This window comes from Mustela nivalis (genome assembly GCF_964662115.1).
Source record: "Mustela nivalis genome assembly, chromosome: 14".
NCBI classification, from domain to species: Eukaryota; Metazoa; Chordata; class Mammalia; order Carnivora; family Mustelidae; genus Mustela; species Mustela nivalis.
The window spans coordinates 33,311,233-33,330,334 of NC_139033.1; the positions used below are offsets into that span (position 1 = coordinate 33,311,233).

At 37.0% G+C, this 19,102-nt stretch overlaps 1 protein-coding gene across 9 annotated transcripts in view; it reads left to right on the top strand.

Moving 5' to 3' along the window:
- PIGN (phosphatidylinositol glycan anchor biosynthesis class N) overlaps positions 1-19,102 on the top strand; it is a 103,293-nt gene that overhangs the window by 30,792 nt on the left and 53,399 nt on the right. For all 9 annotated transcript variants that reach the window (XR_014302872.1, XM_082699381.1, XM_082699378.1 and 6 more), the window contains 6 exons: positions 587-627; positions 3,388-3,447; positions 5,364-5,456; positions 6,183-6,238; positions 14,535-14,613; positions 15,550-15,732. Coding sequence is in view for 8 of the 9 variants with exons in the window: in XM_082699381.1 (XP_082555507.1) it covers positions 587-627; positions 3,388-3,447; positions 5,364-5,456; positions 6,183-6,238; positions 14,535-14,613; positions 15,550-15,732 (512 nt within the window). In the remaining variant the exon portion in view is untranslated. The remainder of the gene's footprint in view (positions 1-586; positions 628-3,387; positions 3,448-5,363; positions 5,457-6,182; positions 6,239-14,534; positions 14,614-15,549; positions 15,733-19,102) is intronic.

Here is a 19,102-nt window from a genome sequence, read left to right on the forward strand (position 1 = left end):
TGATGACTAATGAAATTTCTGAATTTATACGTAGGAAAATAGGGAAATGAGATATCTCTGAAGGTAATTTTAATAATAACTCACTATAGTATTTTAACATTTGGATTAGTGACAATAGGAACATCACAGCTACAGTTTTAAGTATTTTGCAAGCAACTGCCATTTGAGAACAAAGAAAGGCTTGGGTTGACTAACAGACTATCGATGGTGTTAATTACTCCCTGGAGCAGGACTATCATTAGTTGTAGTCACGCTGGCAGCTGTTATCAGTGTGCGGTTTACTTCCATCTTCCCTTCCTTGACTTTTGATGTTTTGAAACAGTTGTCTGCAAATGAGCATTTTGAAAGTTTAATAAATCATCACAGAACACGTCCAAATATTTATTTTAAAGCTATTTTTTTAAAATTCTAGTTTTAAAAATATACAGCTCTGCCTGTTTAAGTGCCCTTTTTATTCATAGTTGGCTTAAAATAGATTTTCCCAGTACTTCAGTTTGACATTATGCCTTGATCTCTCTTAATAATGAAACTATTATTTTTTTTTTTTAAGTCTTAACACCAGCTCTTGTTTCTAATTGTGTTTCAGAATGGAAATTAGAGAACTGGAAAAGGCAAGATATCCATCAGGTATTCAGTTCAATTTAATCACTTTCAAGTTTAATTTTATCTCCTATAGAAAATTTAGACACCCCCCCAAAAAATCTGAAAAACAGTATTAATAATGATGATGATAAAGGAATTTTCCAAACATTTCAATTACCAAGGGAAATCCTTCTAGTGCAAATATTTTAACTCAACTAATCTTTCTTCTGGCAAAATAAAAAATCTTCAAGTAAAACTGAAAGAAGGCTCCCTCCAAATAACATTGGCTAATTAAAGAATTATTATGTAAATTGAAATCTGCATGCCTGTTCAATTTCTATGATTTCTTGTCATGGTTGCCTTGCTTAGTTGCTTTAAGCCTAGACCTAATAAATAATAAAACGCTGTTATGGGTTTTTTCCTTCTAGTATGTGAGTTGCCATTTCTTTTTTTATTAACACATATTTTAATTCTACCCAGGGTGCTTACAAATGCAATGGAAAAAAGATGACAAAATATAGATAACTTAGCTAGAAACCTTAGATTACAGGAAAATACATGGCCAACCTAATCAAGTTAGACCGGTAACATTGTGTATAAATATGAAGCATGGAGTTTTCATTGTTGAAGATATGCTCTGTAAACAACCATTTTCGCTATTTGTAGAAGACATGGCATTATTGGTATATGGCCTCCAAGGTGGTAGGAATATTTTACCTTCTCCAGGTCACCTCAGAAGCCAGCATTTCTTTTTATAGTGGATAAACCAAAGTTCAGCATCTCATTTTCAGGCCTATGATTGCAAAAGCCTGTTCTTTATCAGCATATTAAGAATGGTCTTTTCTGTCAGGATGGCTGCATATCACCCAAATAAATGGAAATATATAAAATTAGAATAGCAACTTAATTAATTTTGCAATAAAAATCACCATCAGAGGAATAGGGAATATCTTGAAGATCGTAAAACATGTTTTACTTATAGCCAGACTGGATTATAATTTAAAACTAAATATAGATTCAGCTATTGCTCTCTGAATGCTCCTACTTCAAATCTACATTAGGTGAGAATTTCTTTATTCATTCCTTCCACCAACATTGATATGTGTCTATAGTGTGTTTAAACATTGTGTAGACATTAGCTTTAAACATGTATAAGGGATATAATGATGAGTAAAAGCAGACAAAATGCCTGCCCTGGGAAGCTTACAGTTTGGGGTGAGAACAGAGAGTAACCAAATTATTATACAAATAAATGTAAAATTACAGCTATGCTAACTAAGTACTACAAAAGAGGACTGTGAAGCCAGGAGAGTGTAGAGTGGATGTATCTGGTAGACTGTACGGTCAACAAAGCCTTCTTGAGACATTGAGGATTGAGCTGAAACCGAAGAATAAGAAGGAGTTATCAGCCATGTGATACTCCCTCTCCCTTTCCAGGCAGGGGCAGCATCATGTACACAGTGCTCTGGTAAGAGGATACATGGCACATTAAAGGATCACAGCATAGAACAACCGGGACTGTGGTATGATGTCTGGGTAGGCCTTAGACCCCGCAGGGTCTTATGGGCCTATGGACTTAATCCTGAAGCTTGGAGAAGACCTTGAAGTATTTGAAGCTTAGAGAGTGATATAATCTATCTTTCTGGGAAAGGATTTCTCAGGCTGCAGCATGGAGAAGAGATTAGAAGAGGCCAATAGTGGACTCTGGGGGGAAGGGAGAAGGTGATTAGAGGCCATTGGAGTTTTCCAATTTTCTATGGGTTGGTACTTCATAAAGAGAGTCCAGATGGTAAAGAGTGAGAAGCGTTGAGAACCTGGGACCAAACTCCAACTTTAAATGGAGAACTAGAGATGGTATCTGGAAAAGAGCCACAGTGAAATTGAAGACACTCAGTGGAGTGTGGTGTTACAGAAGCTGAGAAGGGAATGGTCTACCCAAGGCTGCTGAGAGGCCAAATAATTAAAATAACCAAATAGCATTTGTAGTTACCATTTATTGCATGATTATTATGTGCCCGGTACTTTATAAATTTAATCTCATTTAATTATGCCATAACTCTGTAAGGGACAGTTTTTTTAAAATAAATAAACGATAAGGAAATAAGTAAATAAATGATAAGTTAACCTGCCCAAGGTCTCAGAGATTGCAGGCAAGGATTTGGAACTGGGTATTCTGACATCTAAGCACTTTACCGCCTGAAAAATGGTAAGGACTAATATAAAAACAGTTAATCAGATTTAGAAAAACAGAGGATGTTAGTTCTCTAAGGAGTGGTCTTTGGGAGGGGTGAAGGGTCATAAAGGAAGTTGGGAGTGGGCTGAGCAGAGCTGGGGAGTTGGGGAAGTGGAGGTAAGGGCACAAACAATTCTCCAGGAAGCTGGGGGTTCTATCATTTCTGGACTTCAGTGGCTGGCCAAACCTTCTGGTGTATACTTTTTCTTTAGTTGATATATACTTTTCTGGAGTTGGCGCCCACTACTGCTGTTTACTTTCTATCTAGTTAAGGCATCCTTTTCATAATACGGAACAACTACTATATAAAGTAGTCAAGTTCTTAGCTCTCAGGGTAGGTAACCTTTTGTTTTAGCATGTTTTACATTTGGGGCTCTTTCAAACTTATTTTTTTATACATTGATACAGCTGTAACAAATATTTTTAGAGTTGATATCTATTGTATGTTAAATGTTTGAAGGTAATAGATTATAACGAACATCATGATTATAGTCCAAAATATAGTTGCATTAAATTATTTAATTTTCTTATTAGTGTCTGTAAACTTAGAATTGAACTTTTTCTGTTTGTAGGCTGATGTTGCACCACTGATGGCTTCTCTTATTGGAGTTCCCTTTCCCCTTAATTCAGTGGTAAGGAGTAAAATTTTTTTATCAACTCTCAGAAAAAAAAAGTTAGTGTATAGTAAAATTTACTTTTTTGTGTCTTTCTGAATAATCTTTGGTTACATTTAAAACTGTATTTCCCTCTCTTTCTAAGTATATAATAATACCTCATAAGTGTGTGTATTATATAACCTACAACATGGAGCACTGGTATAATAGTTTTTCTTTAAAATTTTTTATTTTCTGGGGCACCTGGGTGGCTCAGTGGGTTAAAGCCTCTGCCTTCGGCTCAGGTCATGATCCCACGGTCCTGGGATTGAGCCCCACATTGGGATCTCTGCTCAGTAGGGAGCCTGCTTCCTCTTCTCTCTCTGCCTGCTTCTCTGCCTACTTGTGATCTCTGTCTGTCAAATAAATAAATAAGATCTTTAAAAAAAATTTTATTTTCTAAGATGTGTACAGATTTATCTTTATATTTCAGTTTTAATTGATAAAAATATATAAGTAATTTTTATTACAAGCAGCAGAAACTTAATCCATTTAAAAGGGATTTATTAAAAAGATATTGCTGGGTTGTTGAATCAAAGGGGTGCTCAAAAACCAGGCTTAGAAATGAACAGGAACTAAGAGAACACCAGAGACTTGGAAGAAGGAACCCAACAGCTGCAGCCAGGTCACCATCACTAGGGGAGAAGAGTATTACACCTGTTGTACCTTTTGTTCCTTGACTCCCAAGAGTCAAATTCCAGTGCTTACCATTTGAGTGGGCTGGCCTTATTTGTCTACCCTTCAGTAAAGGAAGGTGGGACTCCATCAGAAACCTACTGTATTATATCCAGTGGGGGAGAATTTTTTTTTTCCTTCCAAGAATTTTATTTAAATTCAAGTTAGTTAACATATGGTGTAGTAGTAGATTCAGGAGTAGAATGTAGTGATTCATCACTTACCTGTAACACCCAGTGATCATCACAAGTGCCCTCCTTAATGCCCATCACCCATTTAAACCATCCCTTCCAATGCCCCTTCAGAACCCTTTATAGTTGAGTCTCTTGTGGTTTGTCTCTCTCTCTGTTTTTAATCTTATTTTGGTTTTCCTTCCCTTCCCCTGTTTTCATCTGTTTTGTTTCTTAAATTCCACAGTGGGGAAGATTTCTAAACATAGAATGGTAATGCTGTAAAGAATGGGAACTGGATGCTGAAAAGCCAAAATATATATTCCAATCAGCCATTCTTATTAGCTCTTCAAATGAAACTTTAAAAAATATTATGTTGGGGTGCCTGGATGGCTCAGTGGGCCTTCGGCTCAGGTCGTGGTCCCGGGGTCCTGGGATCGAGCCCTGTGTCGGGCTTTCTGCTCAGTGGGGAGCCTGCTTCTTTCTCTATGCCTATTTTGATCTCTGTCAAGTGAATACATAAAATCTTAAAAAAAAAAAAAAAAGTCATCTAACTCCAAACTCTGAGAAAACGATCCTTATAGTCATACTTATGACTGTATGTGTATAACTGAAAAAAAAGTTTCACAGAACAGTCTTTACTCTTACTGTGCATGGTATACTCTCAATTTTCTTATTAGGCCTTTTTTTCCCCCTTAAGTATACTGGTTGTGGCCCACCATAGTGATTTTTCATGTGTGCAAAACATTTCATTCACTTCCTAGCACATAGTAGTCTTTCAATAAAACAGGTTTTATTGAACCTGTTTCATCTCTTTGCTTTATACAACTTATTGTATCTACTTTGTAGAAAAATTAATAGAACATTTTTAAATTACGATTTTTAAAAAGATATTCTGCTTAATTATTTCAGTAAGTTATTCATCTATCTTGTCTTTAGTGCTTCCTTTATAAGTCTATTTTGTTTTATAAGAATGGCCTAAGCTATTAATACTAATAATAGTATGCTAATAATATTAATGCTAATATTAAACCAGTGTTATTTTTACAGGGTATCCTTCCTATAGATTATCTTAACAACACTGATCTCTTCAGGGCAGAGAGCATGTTTACAAATGCAATGCAGATTCTTGAACAATTCAAGGTAAAATAAGACACACACAATGACGGACACTACTACAACTTTAAAACCAAATATATTAAGTGAAAATATTTGATTCTGTGTTTTAAGAAATTATTTTCTATAGTTTATTATCTTGAAATTTTGTGTATTTGACTAGTGTCATAAAGTTTAACATTTGTGAGGTACACATTCCATGAATGAGTTTGAGGTGTAAAATTACCTTTGATAAATATCTCTAATTCTAAGACACTCACATATGCTTATAAAGACTGCACTCCAACTCTGTTGATTGGAATTTGCCCCACAGAAGTAGTAGTAGAGATTGCAACATTTGTCTTCATTTCACGTACATTACCTTATACATTAAGCTAAGTAAAGAAGTGACGATTTAAAGGAAACTTTGTTATCCTTAATACTGTTAATGCAGCTTGTTTTGTTTTCTAAGAGTAAAAGAACTATTAATTACATTACAGTATGTTATTTTGCAAGCTTGCAAGTATTAATTACATTACAATATGTTATTTTGCAAGAAGCTTGGTATGATTAATTCTCAGGTTATTGTGATAATATGATAATTGAAATTTCTTTTTAAATATTTATGGAGTAATGTAGTAACATAAAATTCCATTTAGTTTCAAAGTAATAAGTATCCCCAATGAGACATTTTAATGATGTTTGTATTTCAAAATGAAACTAATTTTTTTCTCATTTATAATATATTAAAATATTTTTCTATCTGGTTCCCAGGTGAAAATGACCCAGAAAAAAGAAGCTATTTTACCATTTTTTTTCACACCATTTAAGTAAGTCTCATATTTTTAATTAACTTGTAGAAGGAATTTTTTAATGAGTTTGAGTACTACTGACAGGATAGAATACTTAGAAACTTTGTCTTTTTTGTTTATGTTAGTGCAGGCTCCAAAGCAAAAGCCTCTTCTATTATTTTTCTAAATAGTGGGCCAGTTGCCAGATGCTTTTGAACGGCTCCTAAAGGAGGTAAAGGAGCCCGGAGAGATGTGGGAGACATTAAAATCATTGAACAGGGCCTGCCTGGGAAGGTGTGGGGAGGCTTGGTTTGGTTGATTGGGAGGTGGTGTTCTCATTATGGCTTGTAGAAAGAAAGATGAGATGGTTTTATGGGCAAGGATGAATGCTTCTGAGTTTAGCCTACATCGAAGATATCAGTTAATTAGTTAGAACTAATTGGAAATTAGTTAGAAATAAAATTTATGTAATGAGTTAGGGACTTGAATCTCTACATCGAGATGAAAGTTGTTTGCGTAGTTTGGAGATATCAGCATGGTGGTGTTAACTGTTGCACATGTAGGAGGCCCTAGGAGAACTTAGAAAATGACAAGAAAAAGCCCATGATACAATTCTGGGAGACCTTGGTAACTATTGGATGGGTAAGGAGGAGAGCAGCCTTTGGTGGGCAGCAGGATTTTGCTGACCTACATCTGTCTCCCTTGGATTAGTAGAGGGGAGATATGAGTCACAACCCTGGCTCCGCACTTCTGAGGTGAAGAGGGGTGCTTGATTCAGCCTTTTTTGTTCCTCCTCCTCAAGGGTCATTTTCAATTAGCAAGGATTTGCATTTAATTATGCAGGATTTGGTCCTTGACCAAAATACACAGAAACTCCTTGAAATGTGGGTGTTAGGAATGCATTTAAATGACTTCATTGGTTATTTTTGACAACTTCTGTAGTGCTGGTGTGGCATTCATAAACTAGAAAGGCTTAAGTATTGCCTTACTCTCTGAATAATGTGATTGCCTCCTTGACTTTGTGTGTGTGTATTTGTGTGAATAGAAGATAAAAAAACAAACAAACAAGGGCCATATGGGTGGCTCAGTGGGTTAAGCCTCTGCCTGCAGCTCAGGTCATGATCTCAGGGTCCAGGGATCAAGCCCCACATCAGGCTCTCTGCTCAGCAGGCGAGTCTGCTTCCCTCTCTCTCTCTCTGCCTGCCTCTGCCTGCTTGTTATCTCTGTCTGTCAAATAAATAAATAAAATCTTTAAAAAAAAAAAACAAGCAAAATTAGGGCTTTGCAACTTATTATCATATGATATTAATTACCCTAAATATTATATAATATGTATTAAAGGTAGAATTACCTTTGGAGAGTGTCCCTAATTGTAAGATTATCACATGTACTTATAAAGACTATAAATCAAGTCTTTTTACTGATTGGAACTTGCCCCATCTTATCTCATATACATGTCTTATGCATCTGTTTATCTGTAGTCTGGTGATACAGTCAGAGCATAATAAAATAAATGAACAAGAAATATATTATCAGTTCCTGGTATGAAGAAAATACATAGGACATTGGAAGCAAGACTTAGTTTAGACCAGCCATTCTAAAAGGACTGGTCAGGGAAGATGTACTCTTCAGTACACGGCTCAGGTGCACACTGTCTACCTTCTTCCACTTAGGCCTGCTGGCTGACCATGAACTTACTGTGCTCTGATGGTCAACTTCTGCCTGTAGGGCCACTGCTGGCCTCGTGTCCTCGGAGGCCCTGCAGCATGCTTGATTCCTCCCCAGTGGTCACCCACTCTGAGCAAAGCTCCCAGGCCTGCCTGTGCACCTGTCTGGCTGAAAATCACCATTTATCAAAAGCCTGCAATATAACCAAGAAGTACCTAAGAGCACATGAAGAACTGACTCCTGAGAAAATAATTTAAGGCATAGAAAAGAACCTAAAAATGTTAAAGTTCTCAGAAATATCCGAGAAGCTATTGTATCTGTAAAACAAAAAAAGCCCACACTTCACAAAAGAGAAAGAGTTCAAAATGCAAATTTTAAAAAGAGAAATGCAACTAAAAATGTACAGAATAATACATTGTACAAGAATAGACCAACTGGGAGAGGAACCCTCCAAATGAGAATAGCCAAATGAAATGAATTGTAATATATGGATTGGATAAGAAGCTGGAGGAAACACGATGGCACACATGGATGGTGTACATTTCTTCATCCCCTGAAACAAGGACAAGTGGAAACTTCAGGGAAAAGAAAATATTTCCTATAGTACAAGAAAGCCTGCTTCAAACATGAAGCAACCTAATATGTCAGGTGATTTCGAACAGCTGCTGGGATGATGAGAGAGAGAATTCATTTGAACCGTGGCACATAGATTAAAGCTTCAATGAAATAGGCAAGACAATCTAATCATAGCATAAAACTTATCTACTCAGTGAACAGTATTTAAATACCCATAATAGAGCAAATACTGGTTTTCAGTTTCTAGAGTCAAACCTTAGACAAAGCAAGGAAGACAATTGCGATTACAGAACAGAATGTAAATGTCCCCCGTCTCGACAGTGTCCATGTAAGGGTTACAAGTTGGAAGGCAGAGAAGGAACGAAATGTAAGTGGAATAGTAGTGATGCTATTGTTCTCATAAAATAGAACATGGAAATTCTGGATATAGTTGAGAAAGTAAGACAGAGAAGTAGGTATTACATTATTAAAGTGACCAATGTAGGGTGCCTGGCTTGCTTAGTTGATAGAGCGTGTGACTCTTTTTTTTTTTTTTTAAAGATTTTATTTATTTATTTGACAGGCAGAGATCACAAGTAGGCAGAGAGAGAGGAGGAAGCAGGCTTCCCACTGAGCAGAGAGCCCGATGCGGGGCTCGATCCCAGGACCCTGGGATCATGACCTGAGCCGAAGGCAGAGGCTTTAACCCACTGAGCCACCCAGGAGCCCCGAGTGTGTGACTCTTGATCCGGGATCGTGAATTCAAGCCCCACGTTGGGGGTACAACTTGCTTAAAAATGAAGTGAACAGGGGCACCTGGGTGGCTCAGTTGGTTAAGTGTCTTCCTTTGGCTCAGGTCACGGTCTCAGGGTCCTGAGACAGCCCTACAAGGGGCTCCCTGCTCGGTGGGAGCCTGCTTCTCCCTCTCCCTCTCGCTCCCCCTGCTTGTGCTCTCTCTCTCAAATAAATAAATAAAATCTTTTGACAAATAAAGTGACCAATGTAGCAAACAGAAGACGTAAAGATAGTAATATAAGCGTATGGGTGGGGAGGAGGCAGGGAGAACAGGCAGAGTCAGTGCGGAGTCCACAGGAAATGCCTCAGGTCATCTAGTCAAGAAATAGTAATAAAGGGCGCCTGGGTGGCTCAGTGGGTTAAGCCGCTACCTTCGGCTCGGGTCATGATCTCGGGGTCCTGGGATCAAGTCCCGCATTGGGCTCTCTGCTCAGCAGGGAGCCTGCTTCCTCCTCTCTCTCTCACTGCCTGCCTCTCTACCTACTTGTGATCTCTCTCTGTCAAATAAAATCTTTAAAAAAAAAAAAAAAAAGAAATAGTAATAAAAGCATATTATTAAGAAACATGGAGGTGACTACCAGAATAACAAAAATAGGTGTAAAAGGTTTTGTCTCTGGGTTGGGGAACTGAGAGATGAGAATCACCAGCACAAATGATCAAGTGAGGTCATAAAAATAATAGGCATCAGTAAAGTAATGTATTCTTCCATATAAATATTAGAATCAGTATCTTGAGTTATTAGAAAAATTCTTTGGTTATTATACTATATTTAGGAAGTAATTTGGTGAGGATTGACACTTCTACAATATAAAGTATTACTACCCAACATTTACTTATTCATATCCTCCGTTATGTCCTTAAGTAAAATTTTATACTTTCCCCATAATATAAATTTTTCATTGTTTTATTCCTGTGTAATTTATTTGTTATGAGTAGTATCTTTTTTTTTTATTGCATATGTTCAGTATCCCAGGAAAAACAGTTATTGCCATTTACTGTCTGCGTACAGGGGACTCTCTATTTTTCTCTAATCCAGTGAATTTACTCATGTTTACACCATCCGTTTTCTTCTAGTCACCTTTATGTATACACTTAATATTAGCATTATCCACTTAGAAACTGTATCAAGTAAATGTTGGCATATACAGTTGTCACAGATCCTTTTTGCAAAACAGTTCAAGTTTTTGTTGCAAACAGGTGTTCAGTGAAGCCCTTCCCTCTTGAATAAGTAACATACTTCCTTTTTCTTCTTAGAAATATATAATTCACTCATCAATTCTCAAGTTTGAGAAAATTTATCTACGATATTGACATGCGAAGTCATAGTTTTGAGATTTTACTTAACATGATCAATTTCACCAGCATCCCTAGATTTTAGTTTAATGATATCTCTCCACCATTCTTCCATTGTCTTACTTAGTCTTGTCTAGCATGAATAATTTATGGATAATGTAATAATTCCTGGGGTGATGAAATAGCAAACGTTAATTTTAAGATGTGAGAAATATTAATTGCTAAGATCCTTTAACATATCTTACACTTGTAAAAGAGTCCAATGGATCCATTTGGTAATTGGTTATCCTATGTTATCCTATTCTTTAAAAATTAACTAGATAATATCTTTTATATCTTAAAGACCTCTAGAGGAAAAGTCAAGTCATGAAATAACCTATTCTGACAAGTACAGCTCAACAAACTCAAGCCTTGTGCTATGCCAAGGGATAACCAGCAGGTGGCGCTACATGACTAGGCGAGGCATGAAAGTTTTGCCTACATCTTAGTACCTCAAAAAGGAGGAAATACACTTTTTTTTTTTTGAAAACTGTAGACTATAGAGGACAAAGTAAGGTCAGAATAACTTTAAAGGAAAACAATTACATGAAATGAGAAAAGGACAAGAAAGGTCTCTTAAGGTATTTCAGAAGAAAATGAAATGGGAAAGAAATATTATACCTTGCCAACCGAAGCAAAAATAGCTGTTCTCTTCTACTTAAAAGTCCCTATATGAACTCGGGATAGTTAAACTTTAACGAAATATTGTAATATGTTTTCTATCAAAATGGAAAAAGCTGTTTTGGTTCTTTTTAGTATGTTTGTTTCTTTTGGCTGACGTGGATTAAAATTCCTCCCTTATACCAAATTTAAATACTGATTTTAATGGGACTCTTTCTACCACTTCACCCATCTGACTTACTAATTATTTGTTAGAAATGCAATTTTCTCTTGCAAAATTGAAATTCTTCTTTTAAAAAAAGTAACTATTATATATCACATACATACATAGAAAATGTTTATTTACTCAGTTATGACTTAAAAGATGAAAATAAGATTCTATATCAATGGTCAGTGTAAAGGAACACAAATTATTCTAGAAATAACTTAACCCTTCTCTGTCTTTATCTTCTTCAAATATTTTTCCTTTAATCTAAATAGATGTTCTAAAAAGCAATAGGCTAGATATCACTAGCTATCTCTAAAATATCATGAATAAATGCAAGCAAAATATTTTGTAATAAAAATCTGAGGAGATGTGGAAGATAAATACTTCAGAGGGCAGCATTTTAAGGAGATCTTTTTCCTCCAAACACTAGTCACCCTTAATAATTGATGATAAAATTCTTAATAATCCTTCTGCAGTGAAAAAAGTTGGAGTAGTAGCAATCACAGCAGGGAAACGTGCACAATTAGTACTCATTCTTTTTTTCTTTTTACTGAAGTATGACGTGCTGGTAATAGATTATTTTAAAACTTGATGTTTTCAATGTAAAAAATTTAGTCAATAAAGAAAAAATTTTCATACACGTTACTATGTAGACACTCGCTGTCACCTAATGGTGACATCAAATATTACTTCTGCCAAATTCTCTCTCCCTCCCTCTACAGGATTCTATTCTATTCTATTTACATGTATAAATATTAGGGCTATTCACAATGACTTGTATGTTGTTTGGGGTTTTTTTAAATAGTCTTTTCTGTGCTTTTCAGTCTTTCTGCTCTTCAAAGTTCAGGCAGGACATTTTCTGGTGACCTGTCTTCTGATACACCAACTCTCTTTTCTACTTTGTCCAGTTTGCTGCTACTGAGTTCTGAGTCTCAGTACATTTTTTTCAGTTGTAGAATTTCTATTTCATTTTTTTAATTTTTAAAAAATATTTTATTTATTTATTTGACAGATCACAAGTAGGCGGAGAGGCAGGTAGAGAGAGGAGGGGAAGCAGGCTCCCTGCTGAGCAGAGCCCCATGCGGGGCTCCCGCTCCAGCCGGCTCCATCCCAGGACCCTGAGTTCATGACTTGAAGCGAAAGCAGAGGCTTAACCCACTGAGCCACCCAGGCGCCCTTCCATTTCAATTAATTTAACAAATAGTTCTTTGGTGCAGTTTTCTATCTTGCTTTTTATTATTGAATGTATTAACCAGTTATTTTCAGGTGGACCTGATAACACCACCAATAAGCTGGTGATTTGTGAGTCTGCTTCCGCTGTCTTTTTTCATTCTGTCCTGTTGTTGAGTCTGGTGATTTTTAGATGAATGCTTATCATTGTATAGTAAAAGTTTTGGGAGATCTGGATTATCTCATTCTCCAGAGAGGTTTCACCTTATCCTGACAGGCCCAGAGTGGCAGCTGCCTCAAGGCTGTGTTGCGTCTGTCGTCTTCCCTCACCCCTGGTCTGTGTCTGCTCTTCGAGTGTAGCCTCCCAGGGATCTCAGTGGAAGGCGTTTGTTATCCAGAGCCCGTCCTTAGTGGCTCCTGAACACCAGTTTTGTTCTTCTATATCCTGACACTGCCGAAACCTCTGTCCTTTGTTTCAGGGACTTTCTTCAAAGCTTCTTGTTCTGTTGTCCTGCACAGCTGAAGAATTTGCTGGATGCCCAGCTCATTCCCCTTCTCACCAGGACATGGCCTTTGTTGCTTTACCTGAATTCTCCACATAGAGTAGAAAAGAAGTTGTCGCTTATGAAAGTTCCTTAAGACTTCACCTCAGAATCTGCATTAATTTAATACAGTAAATTAGTTTAAGTAAATTGCAGATAGCTTTTTATTTGTGTGTTGGCTTTTTTTTTTTTTAATCCAGAAAGAAAATTGTATTTTACTCTCTTATTTGTTTCCTCGAGTCCTGGCTGCATTAGCAGCCACAGATTTTATGTTTTATCTCTGCAGCCTTAATAGGATTACCAAAGGCTCTATTGGATTCTCTACCTCCTGGTATCAGCTGTATGACCAAGTTCTCAGCCTTTTGCCCAAAATAAGTATGGCAGATGCTCTAAAGGTTATACTTTGTAGAATGCTGGTCTACTTCTCTGGTTTGCTTCTCTCTAGGATCTTAACTCTTCAATTCTTGATGGTCTCAGCAGCTCTCCAGCACCTTCAAAGTGATTTTTAATTTTATTTTATCAGGCTTTCTAGTTGTTCCTGGTGGGAGCATTGATATATGCAAGCTTTTCCATCATAGCTAGAAACTGTGCTTAAACTTTAATGTTTTAATTATTTTCTTAAAAAATAAAAGCTTATTAGTAAAATATGAACGAAAAAGTAATGTATACACACAATGGAAATTATATAAGCAATAATAAAATGTTACTGCTCCCGAGTTCTAGTCTTCGTCTTTTTTCCTGGAGTCAAAGTTGTAGTTTCTCATACATCTTTCATACATATCCCTCTTCAAACATGCTGAAAAGAATAAAGAATTTAACAAAAATCTTTTACACACAAGCAGGTTTAAGAAATGTTATGTGGTAAAAATAAGGACAAGGAAATGACATAAAGAGAAACGAAAGGTAAGGGAACAGAAAACGTATATGGTGTAGTGTAAGAATGGCAAGGAGATTCAAATTATTTTCTAACTTTCATTGTTGGTTTGAACTGCCTGGAGTTTCTGACAATTCTCAGGCCCTGTGTAGCTCCAGGGAACAGAGAGCCATATGGATTTGCCTTGTCTGTTGTGTGCAGATGAGCACAGGACTGCTGAGCGGTGAAACCACGCCACTAATTTGCTGTTCCATTAATTACATTGATTTAGTCAGAATTTCTTTGTTATCTAGAGTATTCCAGTTCTCCAAAATGATGGATCATATGACTTTCGTAAATGTGGTGTGGAGTTGGAACTTGGAGTGGAGAAAACGAAGTTTAACCAAAGCTGTTTTTGGGGAAAGTTCAGAGAATGAGCTGTAATACAATTAACTTTTGGTTTCTTTCTTTTCTTGTTTTGTTTAGTTTCATTTCTTTATTTTCTCAACCATCACTGTCCTTTTATTTTTTAGTTAGGAAAAAATATATCACGGAAATGAAACATTTTAAACCTAACCTTTTCTTTTGCAGGTTGCTTTCCGAATCTAAACAGCTAAACATTTTAAGAAAAGCAAGATCATATATAAAGCAGAGAAAGTATGACGAAGCCGTAAGTATGCAGGCCGTGTCTATATAAACAGCTAGTGGTCGTTTTGGGTGTGGGGAGGGGCAAGGTACATGTTGGAGAGCAGAGTGGGCTGGCCAGGGAGCTTTCCTAAACCATTAAGGAAGGACTGAATTTTCTAAGTAGCTGCTTTAGCCATGGAATGCTTCTGTTTTTTCAAATATTATCAGGGGTAAACTTTTTTAGGTTAGCATTAAAAATGAACAATTGCCATTTTCTTTAATGAGAAAGTGTATTCCCAATTTTCTGTAACCCTACTTAAGTGCATAACATTTCAGAACATATGTTTATTACATTTGACATTATCTATCCACTATCAGAAGTCTAACGATTCATACTGCAGCTTCAGATCTCAACAATTACCCCACTATGTTTTCCATTAATTTTCTTTCTATTACATGGTCATAATTTTAAAGAAGGAGAGAGTTCTTTTTTCAGTTTCTCAGATTGCCTAAGCAAAATACCATGCATTTCTAATGCTCATTTTTGTTACGGTTTTAAAACAGCGAGCTATTGTTTTTCCTGTTTTAATGATGCTTTATAACTGACGTGGGTAATCTGGTATGAGAAAATAAAACATGATACAAATGTGGATATCTCTGCTATTTGGGATCAATATTAGAGAGACTTCATTTCTTTCTTTTGTATGTATGTCACCTGTAGATATTTCCACAGAGTGAATCATTTTAAATCACTACACAAATCATAGTTTACACTGAAAATGCCCTTCCTTACCAAGATTCAAAATCATTCTATTCAGGAATTTTTCTTGTACTTTGCAAGAAGATCCTTGAGTAATTAAAATCTGTTCTTGATCCATCATTTACAGTTATACACTCTATTTTAACAATTTTCCTGCCTTTAAAACTTGGGTTTTCTGGTTCTTCCCATGTGGCAAGTTATGTTTTCCTTTCTCCATAGGTCTCCCTATGCAAGGAGCTGATTCATCTTGCACTGAAAGGCTTGTCCTATTATCACACTTACGACCGATTCTTCTTGGGTGTCAATGTTGTTCTTGGTTTTGTGGGATGGACGTCTTATGCTTCTTTGTTGATCATCAAGTCTCATTCCAACCTTACTAGAGGTGTCAGCAAAGAAGTTAAGGTATGTTCCAAAAATATAATGAAGATTCAGATAATGGTGTAAAATCATTAGGACCGGGGAAAGAAATTGAATCAAATCAGCTATTGTGAGTTCATACTATGTGCAAGTCGTACTAAGCTGACTCTTACCTTTCATTGGCTTTTGTCGTTTTGAGTCTTTTTTTTTTTTCCCCTCAGTTATCTTTATTTCTCTGGTTGGGGAAAGGGTATATTAATAATAATGGCCCTGTAACTTAAGAGGGCTATAAAGATAACTTACAATTTAAATCCTTCGATGGCATTAACTGTTGATTTTCTATTCCTTTTAATAATTATTTAGCATGTTATAAGCGTCCCATATCTTTCTAGTACAGGTGGTCAGAAAACTACTTCAAAGCAATATATTTAATTTTACCTGCTATCAAAAGTTTAGAAGCTAGAAAGCAATAAAATCACTTACTAAAAATGCCCCTTTAAAAATAATATATGAGCTTTTCTGGAACTATTCTTACCTTCTTGCAACTTTCTGAAATTCTTAATGCAAATTCTATTTATCCTTGTTTTAAGAATCCTAGTTTTAAGAGTTAAGTAATTTACTGTACTTTAAATTTAAAAAAAAAGCTGTAAGAGTACTTTATATATCTGAGTAAATATAAAAGCACATTTATGGTTTTACTACATTAAAACACTATACTTTTTAAAAATATATTGCCAATTATCATTTGTTAGGGAGAATATCCCATTTTCACTTTACTTCACTTGTATTATTATTACTGTGTCCAAATCCTCTATAAAGTAATATATTTGGATGATATATTATTGATACTAACAGTCTGCAAACATTTCCAGTAGTAACTTTTTCCAATTTTATATTTCATTTTGCTGTAATGAGGGAAGGAAGAACAGTGGTATTTATTCCAGTTTTTTTTTTTAAAGATTTTAGTTATTTATTTGACAGAGGGAGAGAGATCACAAGTAGGGAGAACAGCAGGCAGAGAGAAAGGGGGAAGCAGGCACCCCGCCAAGCAGAGAGCCCAATGCAGGGCTCGATCCCAGGACCCTGAGGTCATGACCTGGGCTGAAGGCAGAGGCTTATCCACTGAGCCACCCAGGCACCTCTATTCCAGTTTTCTATACTGCTTTAGTGCATCTTAACATTTTCCCTCAAGTAATTTTCATTATTTGAATGTATGTAAAATGGACGAGGACAAGAATCATTTTTGACATGGTAGCAAACGAAACAGAACCAGCTGTGTTTTAGCAATGGCATTCTGCTGGGTACTTGCAGTTTGTCATTGTAAACTAACAGTGCTAGAAGTAGGCATTATGATTTTGTTTTACAAAAGAGGAAACCAAAGCTGTTTAAGTATTTTGCTAAAGGCCACTGAGCTAGGATGTAGAAGAATTGAGATTTGAATTCAAAACAGTCTTGGGCCAGACACTGCTTTTTCATTTTTATTTTGATATTCGGAGAATAGTTGAGAAAAGATAATGAAGTCCTTAGATTGAGGAATCAGCACAGTTTCATGGCTGATAGTTCTCCTGTATTCATTCATCTGATAATGCAGTGAATGTTTAATTGAGTGTATAGTATTATGCGAGCTACTGCCTAGGCTGTCCAAAAAAATATAAAATCCAGATTCTGCCCTCAAGGAGCCTGGAATTAAATAAAATGGGTAAGAGATGTACCCACATAATCTCCTTGTCAGATGTAGGTCGCTATACTGCATGACATTGGAAAAGACAGTTTTAACATTTAACAACTTCAGTATACTTTGTTTGTTATATAAAGACCATCATATTTTAAAAAGAGGGAAGCTCCCTTTAGCGAGGGCGATGATAGCAGGAAAATGTAAGTCCTGGTGGAAATTTAACAACTATAGGGAACAGATGAGAATCGAAGCAAATTGAATGATATAAACAGAAGCAGAGTTGGGAAAATGTATGATTATGCTGGGATAATAAGGAATATTTATTAAGCCCCACTATCCCAGGACTGTCCTGGGTGCTTTACATGTGTTATTCAATTAAGCTTAACACTACTCTAAATTTGGTGGTTGTGATTCTCATAAATACAGATGGGGGAATTTAGGCTCAGAGAGATACATGTTTTCTTCAAGGACACATGGGTATGAAATAACTAATATTTTCTGATACTTAAATTCAGGCTCTTTCATACTACTTTCAAAATAAATAGTTCAATTTGGGGAGAATGCGGAAGGTTGGTTCAAGGGACTAATGAAAGATCCTACCAATAGTTTAGATTACACTGAAATAAACCAAGGCCTCAAATGGGGGACTCTAGACTTCAAACCATTACTGAGGAGTTGGCATTAAGCCAGAGTGAAAGAACCAGTGGGATCAGTACATTAGGAGATTTTGTGTAAGGAATTGGCTTATGTGATTGCGGGCGCAGTTAGGCGAGTCCCAAGTCCATAGGTCAGGCCCTGAGGAGGGGCAGCCTGGAGCTGGCGGGCAGGAGCCGAAGCCACACTCACTAGTTATGCTTCTTTATAGGGAAGCCACCGCTCTGCTCTTAAAGCTTTTCAACTGACTGAAGCAGGCTCACCCCAATTGCGGAGGATGATCTCCCTTACTTCAATTCAGCTGATTGTGGACTTTAGTCACAATACAAGATATGCTAACAGCAACACCTAGATCAGTGTTTGGAGAACTGGGGACTGTCACCTAGCCAAGCCAACACAAAACCGACCATTACCGTAGAGGTTATGAAAAGTATTTTGAACGCTTTCGTTTTGTTTGCAAAAACGTTCTGATTCCTCTTTGGTGAGAGTTCATAACCCAGTGAAGAGATGCAGTCCTGACAGTTTTGAAGGAAGAATAAAATGCCAGTGGGTCCCTAGCCTTAACTGAAGGCAGGCCTGGAGAGCAGCTCGGAGGTCAGATGAAGCCCAGCTGTGCCCAGCGGTGCATGTGCTGGAATGCGGGGCCTGCAGTGGGGTGTAGGGAGGCTTCGCAGGGGACGTTGTTGCCAAAGTGAAGTCTTTTTTTTGAAAGTTTTTATTTATTTATTTGAGAGAGCGAGAGCACAAGCAGAGGGGGTGGGGGGCAAAGGGAGAGGGAGAAGCAGACTTCCCACTGAGCAGAAAGCCCAGTGTGGGGCTTGATCCCAGGACCCTCGATCATGACCTCAGCCAAAGGCAGATGCTTAACCAACTGAGCCACCCAGGTGCTCCCAAAGTGAAGTCTTAAAGGGTGAATAGGATAGCTCAGTAGGAAAAGGGAAGAGGACACACAGAGAGAGCAGCATGGGCCAGCTGAGGAGGGAGGTAATATGGCCTCCTGAGTTCCTGAGTAGAGAGGCCTGTGGGGGAGGGAGCCCTAGGCTCGCAACAGATACGATCCTCATTGCCAGCTGAGGAAACAGAGCT